Genomic DNA, 10451 nt, shown 5'->3' with positions numbered 1-10451 from the left:
AATAATTAATATTATGGGGTAAATCGGTCATTTATGTTATTTAGACTATTTGTTCAGATAAAAAAATAAACAATACCACCCATTTATTCAGACAAACAAATTTATCCATACAGGACTTGATAAAAAAATTTGGTAAGCGACTTACAAATATATATTTTGACCATTTCTTAAAAAATAATATTTATATAAATCTTAAGGAGCAAGATATAAATAAATAAATATAAAATTTCTGTTGATGTCAACATCATCATGTTATCATTCACAAGTCAATAGTGAATTCCAAGTTGGCTCACCTCCAACTTTGAATCTTCCTGCCCACCGGACCATCCGGTTTGCCGGTTAAATAATCTTGCAAGATGGCTAAATGCTAATTGGTTGTCCTCCTTCCACATTCCTCTCCTTCCAGGAGGCTTCCATTTTCTGTATATTTTATACCACCATTGATTTCATAAACCCTACTTGTACCTCATGCATCAATGCTTGTACTCATCTCCTCCTATGGATAAACTCTGCTTCACTATCTATATATGAACCCACTGACTCACCTATTCTGTTTCATACTTCAAACCTCAAAACTTCACCAACTGTACTGTCATTTCTGTTGGTGTTCTCTATGGACACTCTATATGCAACTGCTATGAACAACTATATCAACAGCTATAACCACCATTCGGTTCAACCGTCTTTTGACCGAACCCATGTGAATTGCCACGACTTTGATCCGACACCCATGTCTGATCAGGATCCCTCCCCCTCTGTGGTTGCAGAGGGGGATGGTTCGGACAATCAGGATCACTATGACTCGGTCCTCAAGTTCCTGAACCAGATGCTCATGGAAGAGGATGACTTGCAGGAAAAGCCATGTATGTACAACGAGTGTTTGGCGCTACAAGTTGAAGCAGCTGAGAAGTCGTTGTATGATGTGCTCGTCAACAACCACCCGGCATCGTCCCAGGAACAAAACCTATTTCCTGCTTGTCAAAAGATCCCACTGGATTATTCAGCGGGACCTACGAGCAGTGAAGGAAGCAGTAATAACTTCTCTACGGTTTCTTTAATCGATAACGGTGGTTATCATAACTTGAATAGTAGCAGAAAGAGAAGTCCTTCCGGAGAAGAACTGCGAGATGCGAAACTGGCAATGATCTCGGAAGTAGATTCGGATCAGCCAGAACCGTACGAGGAAGATCTGCTGCTATACGATCACGAACCTCAATGGTTCTCTTCAAGCGAATTGGGCAAAAAGATGAATGAATCATCGAAAAGAGGAAGGCCAAGAGGGAAGAAAAACACAATCACTCAAGAAATCGTGGTCGATTTGCGGGATCTGCTAACTCAATGTGCCCAAGCAATCACAAACAACAATCCTACTTCTGTTTGTGATGTATTGAAGAAAATCCAGCCGCATTGTACGCCATATGGAGATTCTACAGAAAGATTGGCGCATTATTTCGTAAAAGCGATTGAGGCCCGCTTAGCTGGCAATGGGGCCGAGATTTATAGGGCGTACAAGCTGAAAAAAATATCGGCCGCTCAGATCCTAAGGGCACACCACTCTTACATGATGGCATGCCCATTTCACCGAATGTCAAACATTTTAGCAAACGGGTCGATTGAGAAACTATCCAGAGGCAAACAAAAGCTTCACATTATAGATTTCGGAATTTTATACGGGTTCCAGTGGCCGTGTTTTATCAAGAATTTATCTATGAGACCTGGCGGCCCACCCATGCTCCAGATTACTGGCATTGATCTTCCACAACCAGGGTTCCGCCCAGCAGAACGTGTTGAGGAGACCGGTAACCGCCTTGCAAAATACTGCAAGAGGTTTAACGTGCCATTTAAGTACAACGGGATCGCAATGAAATGGGACGAGATTAGAATCGAGGATCTGAAGATCGATAAAAATGAGTTGACTGTGGTCAACTCTATCAACCGGCTGCGGAATATCCACGATGAGACAGTAGTGGAGAGCAGCCCGAGGGATTCAGTCTTGCAGTTAATCAGGCAGATCAACCCAGACATGTTCGTTCTCGGCATTCTCAACGGGACCCACAATGCCCCGTTCTTACTGAACCGGTTCCGAGAGGCGCTCTTCCACTTCTCCACTCTGTTCGACATGTTTGACAACACGACGGATCGACAAAGCGAACACCGGTTTTTATACGAGCAAGAGGTGTTCGGAAGGGAAGTGATGAATGTGGTAGCATGTGAAGGGACGACTAGAGTAGAGCGGCCAGAGACGTATAAACAGTGGCAATCAAGGAACGTCCGAGCCGGATTCCGGCAGGTCCCGATGCTCCGTGACAAGGTTGAAGAAGTTACGAGTAAGGTAAGGATGAATTACCACAAGGACTTTCTTGTGGATGAAGATGGCAAATGGATGTTGCAAGGATGGAAAGGGAGGGTTCTTTATGCTTGTTCCTTATGGAAACCCGCATAATAGAAACAAACTCCAGATGCATTTTTAAAATTCTTTTTCGTAATCTTTGTTTTTTTTGAAATTTTAGTGTAAACCAAGATCAGAACTCTTCCAAATATTTCCTACTGCATTCAACACTTCATTTTTAACACTGTCTAAAACAGCTAACACTTCAACAAAATCGTCTTTATAAGATGCTAAAGATATCTAAATGTCCTAATAGACTGCTTTATAGGACTTAAATTTATAGCACCAAACAATTGTGCATCCTATATACAGGTGTAATAAGTTTTTTTATTGGACACTCTTTAGACATGTCCAATGAACACATCTTTATAAAGTGTCCTGTCAGCGTATTATAAGACCGCACAATTTTTTTGGTCTTATGGACTTAAGTCCAACCATGCAGAGCAGACTATTAGAATACTTAGACATAATATGACGTCCTATAAAACAGATTTTATGGATGGTGAAAACTTAGAAACGTTAAACGAACAGCAAGAAATCATGCGTGCGGACTTAGAAGTCCATGCATAAATTGTAGCGATAACTTTAGAAATGGTTAATACGAACAGCAAGATTCATGAAGAAATTTATGCAGACATACCTGAAACATCCATTCATAATTTCCGATAGTAACAAGAAATCCCACGCGTAACTTCTAGTGACAGCTCGGAAATGGTAAAAGGCAAAAACAGTGTTATCTTAGCAGTCCATGCATAAGCTCCAGTGTTAATTTTAATAGAACATCAAGAAATCCGTGTAAAAACAGAATGTGAACAGGATCCTAATACAAATTATAATAATCCAATGCTTTATCAAGCATTATTAGAATATATTAACGGGACTTTTCCAAGTAAAACCAGAATACAAAAATAGAGCGTACCCTGATGTAGTTTGACTTTGACCCTTCAGAGCAAAGCCCCATGATCCATCAAAAAACTACAACACAGGTAAGATCACATATAACATAGCACAAGATCAGCAGTAAATACAATTGAAACAACATTTAAATCTGTTTTACTCGGTTACCCCTAAATTTTCAGTTAAATATATGCTATGATGCGTTTCTTAAAGCGTCTGTTGCAGGCTAAATAACCGTTGATAGAAAAGGATAAACAATTATGTATGTTAATGTTTTCAGCACGTGTTTATCTGCATGCTTAAACTTAAGGCCTGTCACTTTCGGCATATAACTGTATTTCTCTATAACATCAACATCATGATGCCATTTTCAAAGCACTGTACCCTGATAATTCATCGAACCTGGTTCATTCTATCAGTATGCCTCAATTTCCTGGGAAGTTTCCAGTTCTGATTATTCTATAGTTATAATTATAAAAATCAAGAAGGGTCCAGAGGCAAACATCACACCATATCATATTCAAACCTTTTAGAAAATATAAGATACTTCTATAATAGTAACAGCTACAAACACCATTAATTTGCAGCACGTCTTGCTTGACCTCCCAATGGTCTTTGCCACACTTCTAGACAAAAAAGCAACATAAGCGAACTGTCAAGAAACACATTGCAACTCAAAATGTTTTGAGAAAAGCCATGAGCTTTTAAAGCTGTTTCAAGGTAGTTTCCATAACTCATAGAAATCGTGTGGATAAGTCAACATAAGAAAAGTACTTTTCGGCCAGAAAAATCGAGCAAAAGAGAAGAAGACAAAATTGCCCTGCAGGCTCTTTATAACATTCTCATCATGGGCCAAGTAAAAGAAGATCCCTCTAAAAATAATGTGTGCTTATAATATACGGGTGCTAGCTGGATAAGTGTGTCAAAAAAAAAATAGAAGACAACCCGTTTGAGAGTGGCTTTATGGACCAAATTTCCAAGGAAACACAAGGCAGGATAGAAATAATAGATAAAAGGTACGCACAGGCTAGACACTGCACCAAATGATCACATGATGGAGAATTAACCCAAGGGCCACAAATTTGCGGTTGAAAAAGCATGTTGAACCTAATATCCTCATCCTATGGGATCTCCATGGGACCCAAACTACGCCCTTCTTGCTGTCCTTATTTGGGAAGCTCTTTTCCGAATTTCTCAACTTCATTTGATATGTTTGAGAGTAATAAAAACCATGACCTGCTATTGTTCAAGCAATAGGTGTATGGATAGGTGTGGTGATGATGGGTTGTGAGGGGTCATATAGGGTTGAGAGGCCCGAGACATACAGGAATGATAATTTTTCGGGTAATTTAGAAGGGAGCACTGGGGAGTGGAAAAGTGAACAAAATATCTGACAGAAATGTGCTACCAGTACCAGGTCTATTGGAAAAAACTATATGTTCTACGACCGACTTGAATATCGCCTCTCAAATTTATTGTTAAAAAAACATATCCTCAATCTTTCACCAGCACTCGGTTTAAAATATGCTATCATCTACTATTTCTTAGACTGTTTCTGGAAGAGTAGGTCTCTTCGCCTGAAGACCTTCCTAGCTTATTATCATTCAGCTTCAAAAGCTAAGGGGGTGCTTGGTTCAAGGTTATGAGATACAGGAAATGGGAATGAGAATTAATCTGTTGGTCATTTTTGTATAACGAAAGGACTCATCATCATTGACCAGCACTCCCATTAACATTCATGTTCTCATTTCCTAATAATAACCGAACGCATCTGTATTAATCATATCTTATACCCATTATTCAACAAATTTGCTTTCTTCACAAGTAGGTCATCTAAAATAACTATTTTCTACTCTCCATTCGAAATAAAGCACAGAATGGGTATTGAACAACTGATCCATTAAAATGGTGCTACCACAACCATAAAAGAAGCAAGAGATTGTTGTTTCATCATAATCAAAATAAACTATTAGGATACAAATAATGGTTACTTGGGTAGCTGGGCCACTTTAGGTGGATAACATTTCAACTGAACACAAAAACTAATAATTAAACATGATAAGCTAGTTGGAAACTTACATTGCAAGTTTGCAACTAAACTATGAAGTCTGAAGGCAAAAAAGTATTACTAAAAGCATATTCTTAATTGACTGGCATATTCTTTAGCTGTGTAACCTGAAAGAGATCAACCCCTTTTGTTTCGATTCTTGGGAGATCTTAGAACATTCCAATCCAGCTTTCCTCGCTTGGGTGGCTTATGAGAATTTTTTCTACTATTATTTGATGAAGAACTCTGGTTGCCTTCAATAATATTGGGTGATTTACTGGGAATTTGTTCATCTGTGATGACTTCAACTTGTTTCCTTTTGAGGTCTCCATTAGCTTTATTGCTATTCCAAGTTTCTTCTTTCAAGCTCACTGGTTCATCTTCTGCTAATGCATTTTGACTATAACAAAGAACACGATGACTTTAATGTGCAACTTTGAGCTAGTATGCAAGAAACAAAGGAATATGCATTCAAGCATATAAACATAGCTTTCATGCACCATCTATGCTGTTATATCGGTCAGAATACAAAATATCGGTCAGGACCGATATTCGATATGTCGGTTATATCGGTGATATATCGGTGATATATCAGTCCAAAATAGCGGTTAACATAATATATCTTAGAATTATATATATAATATGCATTAATTAGAGTTTAGAAATATAGTTTCAAAATTAAAACATCACATCATTAAGTTATGAGAAGAAGAAGTCGAAGACTCGAAGTTGTGAGAACTGAGAAGAAGTCTGAAGTTGAACTGTTGAAGTCGTGAACTCGTGATTAACCAAAGAAAGTCGTGCGGTGGAAGTTCATTTACTTAACAGTGGAAGCTTCAATGATTTCAGATTCAGACCTAATTTAAGTTATCAGCCCAAAAAATTAGGCCCATGGAATAAAAAAAGCCCAAATTTTTAAACCTTATAAAATCGGAATATCGGTCCGATTTTTACCTCAAAATATCGCTAAAAAATGGCTAAAAATCGCTAAATATCGCCGATAATATCGTTCCCGATATTTAAGGTCCGATTTTTTTCCTAGGAGCGATATCCGATATATCGCCGATATATCGACGATATATCGCGATATTAACAGCATAGTGCACCATTAGCATTCAGAATTATCACATAAATAAACATGTAACCAAAATGTATACACAGAAATTCATGACAATTTCATGTCAAGCTATTTATCTAATGATAAGCCTGAGATTCGTTTTACGTATTGAAGAAGGAAATAAGGGCAGTTTGGTCGTTTCTGAATGCAACGTAGTTAGACATCGGTGTGGGTTGGTTAAGTCGGTGACAGAGGAGTATAAATAGAAGTGTAGGTCATAGTTGTAGGGGTGTGAATTGTGTAACAGGTTCTGGAGAGTTCCAACCTCTCGAAAGTTGGAGATTGTAGGAGAAACCATTCTGTAACCACTTGGTTATCTGTGATTTGTTTTTGAATAGTGAAATTCTATACCTATTGCTATCATCTAATTTGAAATGTTAATCTCTTGTCCACAAGGTGCATAATAGCAAACAATATAGTTTAAGTTCACTTCAAAATCAATTGCACGAGTGGAAAGAAGATGCAAGATCTTTTTCCCTCATGAGAAGTGCTTCATGTAAGCAAACTGCAGAACTAGGAAGTGGTATCATTTTGTTTCTAACATCCAATTAAATAAACAAGGGAGCAAAATAAGTCTAATGGGTTTGTCAATAGAATTGTCATATAATTTGTCACCAAGAATAATGCGTTTATCAGGGTTCAAATTCATGATGCGCTTAGTATAAAACTCAAAGATCTGAAAGATAGGCGCGAATTATGTTGCATTTGCACACTAAACCACAGGATTAAGGTCATCCATTTTGAATACATCAGTATCTGTTATACCCCAATAATAGTTGTATAACATTTTGAGGCTGGCTAAACAAAACTCAGTAAATGTTAACTCTTGACACATGATCCCTGTCCACTAGTTTCGTTTTATCTCCAGCCAGTAATAGACGCATGTTAACAAAATAAAAGGCATTTATGGTTTATTGATACAATGGTTATAGAGTTATTGATATATTTATACAGGGAAAATAATTAAAAAGATGGTGATTTTAAATAAATCCAACGGTAACCAACCTATTAGACAGTTTTCCTCTTTGATCCTCAGAGCATGTAGCATCACTTCCTGATTGTCTTGGGTTTGAAGCCTCATCATTTAATTTCTACAAGAACAAGATTCCACATAAACCAAAAAGGCATAGACTATTAACTCATAAGATTTTTCATCACTCAGGTATTATACTTACATCTATAGAAGGATTAAAACTCTGAAATGACATTCGGCCTCTAATGGCCCCTGGAGTAGGATCGCCTTCCATAATTACCACACTGCATGTAGAGACAGTTTTTAATATATCTTGAAAATAGAAGCATAATTGTGGCAGAGGTAGATAGTGAACTGCTAAAATAGGCAGACATCAATGATCTACCAAAGCATTCAAGATACAAGAGACTGCACTGATTAAATCCAACAATCACCATATGGATCTCTACTCTTTGGTCTTAAAAACCACAAGACTAGAAGACTTGTTAATTGAAATAATATCAAAGAGTAGAGTGATTTACTTCAATCTTGATGCCATGCTTTTCCAGCAGAAAGTACAAAACCATGGGAACATGGTCTTTAGAAGTTAGAACACCTATACACTGATGAATGATGAGTGTATAAATGTGCTTCTATATTAGTGTTTTAAACCTAGTCGAAACGGCCACCACCATCCACAGATTATAAAAAGCATAACACGACATTCAAGTCGAGAGATGAACTACAAATTGCTTGGATTCACTCCAACACAAAAATTGAAGCCACAAAATCTACGAAGTGTGAATCAGGACGGTGCTGTGAATTACATTGTAGTTGGAAATATTAACCATTTGTAAGATGCAGATAGTAGAATTTAAGATACTGCAGAAACCATGAAGGCTGGAGCAATCAGTAAGTTATCTCCCACGATAAAAAGAAAAGTAAGGCCACAAAAAGTAGATAGAAGTTCAATTTCAAGAGAGAGAAAGGGAAGTATGCTGATTCATTAATTCTATTTTTATGGAAATTTATTCATGACTTGTTAACCACCAATACAGTTTAGTTTCAGCATGAGATTGCACTCAGCTAGACCATCAATGACTACCCACCCTTGCACTTAATTGATCCACGACTAATAACCGAAAACTTTGAATACATTATATGATCATTTGTATTGCATTCGAATATGATTAGAAGAAATAATAAAATTTACTTAAGAACAACAATGGCTAACATAAGATTACCAAAGAACGTGTAATTTACTAATATGATGGGACAAATAAACATATAAATATATGAACATCAATTGCACCTTTACGAAGAAAGCAAATCAAACACTAAACGACAATTTACTACAAGAAATCCCTTCTTATAGAGCAGTCAAATTTCTCCTCATAAAGAAATGAACGATTGCAAACTAATTTTGTCAATGAAGTAAATTCTAAGTATGACAAAATGTTTAGTTAACTGGTTAAATATGGCTATTGCAACAGAACTACAAATATTCTACAAACTGTGTTCTTACATTCCCAATCACATGATATAGTTGATACTATTTTCCTCCCAACATTTTTTAACCTGAGTTTACTACAAGATTGAACTTCAGAGTTGATATTCTGAATTCATATGTTATCTGAAGTAAACTCACCAAATACATAATAGTACTCCCAAAAAATGAAGTGATATAGACCCACGTCGATAATTTTATACTTTTGTGAAAGGAAAAAATCATTTCAGTCAAATTCAATTAGCACTTCATGTGAATTTAAATTAGAGAGAGAACTTGTATATAGTATATTCATGATAAGCATCAAACGAATTAAAGGATACCAGCATGCACAAAGTTTGTGAATTGGAATATACTCCTTCCATTCCCCAAAAGGGATACACTTGTCAAATGGCTCATTGATACACTTACGAATATTATGTTAAATGAATATCATCACTGCTACAAGCCTACAATGTGGCATCCAAATCTACAGAGAACTAGTGTTAAATGCAGCTAGATTTTTTTGTGCCAAATTGTTCAAAAACTTGTATGGATTTTGGAATTGAAATGGCTCATTGTGTGAATTTTTGGTATGGGGTGAGATTGGTTCCAAAAACAAAATACAAGTCCCATCAACTAAAGCTGAGCAGGCAAAGAAAAAGAAAACTGAGAAATTAACGAGGAGTAATACCATTTTTTGGTGGTAATAAAAGATGGGAAATTTCCATCAGGTATGACCTCTTCTTCCTTTTTGGTTTTCTCCTCTTTGTTAGCTCCCCTTTGCATGAACTATTATACAGATATAAAGAACAATCCCAAAGTAAGCTCGAAGCTGGCTACCTCAATTTTCAAAATAGAACGAAAAGGAAAAAGTATGATTTGAGTCTTGACGACTAACGCAATTGAACCTTAACTCAGAAATTCAGGAGTTAAGAACAAAGTTATGCACAAATCACTGAAGTGGAGGTAAAAGAATCAAGAATTATTGCAAGATTTTACCTTCAAGTTCTTCAATGTGTTTGACAACTCGCGCTTGGCCATTGTAGAATTTTAAAAAAATTAGGGTTACGGCAAAACCCTTCACCCCTGTCTTCCCTGATAAGGCCGTGCACGGTTCTGCTGGCGAGGGTCTGCAAACGAGTCGGGGAGGAGCGGTGTCTTCTGAATATGGTTTGAGGCCCGAGGTTAATTAGCAACAGGCAACAGGGGCGAGGTGTGAGGATGAGGGTGGGACTGGTTAGGGTTAATTTATTAGGTTTATTGATATGGAACAGATTTAGGGTTTTGATTAGGTTTCTTGATATGGAACAGATTTGGGAATCGATTTCAGCGTTTCGATGTGTTCGAGAGTTTTTGTCAAAAAAAAAAAAAAAAACGGGGGGCAAAGGAAAAAATATGACAAAAATATCATGTTTTCAAGTTTTTTAAAAAACAAAAATAAATTAAAGGGAATTAATGTTTATTTTTCTTTTAAAAAAATTTAAAGATGGAAGAAAATAAATAATAATAATAATAATAATAAATATTTATAAAATTAAATATCCATTGAAATATATAAAC

At 36.7% G+C, this 10451-nt stretch overlaps 2 protein-coding genes across 5 annotated transcripts; one reads left to right on the top strand and one right to left on the bottom strand.

Annotated features, from left to right (window-relative positions):
* Positions 1 to 335: 335 nt before the first annotated feature.
* LOC112517898 lies at positions 336 to 10176 on the bottom strand. Of its 4 annotated transcripts, none has more exons than XM_025125282.1 (6): positions 9891 to 10176; positions 9583 to 9680; positions 7626 to 7707; positions 7456 to 7541; positions 3309 to 3364; positions 336 to 420 (listed from the first exon to the last, which is right to left on the bottom strand). In XM_025125282.1, the coding sequence occupies exons 1-5, from the start codon at positions 9930 to 9932 to the stop codon at positions 3334 to 3336; spliced, it is 339 nt and encodes a 112-aa protein (XP_024981050.1). In that variant the 5' UTR covers positions 9933 to 10176; the 3' UTR covers positions 336 to 420; positions 3309 to 3333. The 4 variants fall into 4 exon arrangements, with proteins under 4 accessions (XP_024981050.1, XP_024981049.1, XP_024981048.1 ...); XM_025125281.1 differs by lacking the exon at positions 336 to 420 and adding an exon at positions 2644 to 3083; XM_025125280.1 differs by lacking the exon at positions 336 to 420 and having other exon boundaries at positions 3146 to 3364.
* Positions 357 to 2538, top strand: LOC112517897 (scarecrow-like protein 30). Its single transcript, XM_025125278.1, has one exon. The coding sequence runs from the start codon at positions 365 to 367 to the stop codon at positions 2441 to 2443; it is 2079 nt and encodes a 692-aa protein (XP_024981046.1). The 5' UTR covers positions 357 to 364; the 3' UTR covers positions 2444 to 2538.
* Positions 10177 to 10451: the final 275 nt, after the last annotated feature.

The sequence above is a fragment of the Cynara cardunculus genome (assembly GCF_001531365.2).
Source record: "Cynara cardunculus var. scolymus isolate 2C chromosome LG 9, CcrdV1, whole genome shotgun sequence".
Lineage (NCBI taxonomy): Eukaryota > Viridiplantae > Streptophyta > Magnoliopsida > Asterales > Asteraceae > Cynara > Cynara cardunculus.
Note: the sequence above shows the minus strand (reverse complement) of the source record. Positions and strands in the feature narration are given on the sequence as shown.

What these genes read in the sequence shown, in the direction of transcription:
- LOC112517897 (XM_025125278.1), top strand. Translation starts at nt 365, where the DNA reads ATGCTAATTGGTTGTCCTCCTTCCACATTCCTCTCCTTCCAGGAGGCT.
- LOC112517898 (XM_025125279.1), bottom strand. Translation starts at nt 9,932, where the DNA reads ATGGCCAAGCGCGAGTTGTCAAACACATTGAAGAACTTGAAG. An exon ending in TTTATTACCACCAAAAAATG is followed by an intron (nt 7,708 to 9,582) that starts GTATTACTCCTC and finishes CTCTACATGCAG; the next exon opens with TGTGGTAATTATGGAAGGCG. An exon ending in AGAGGAAAACTGTCTAATAG is followed by an intron (nt 5,734 to 7,455) that starts GTTGGTTACCGT and finishes TCTTTGTTATAG; the next exon opens with TCAAAATGCATTAGCAGAAG.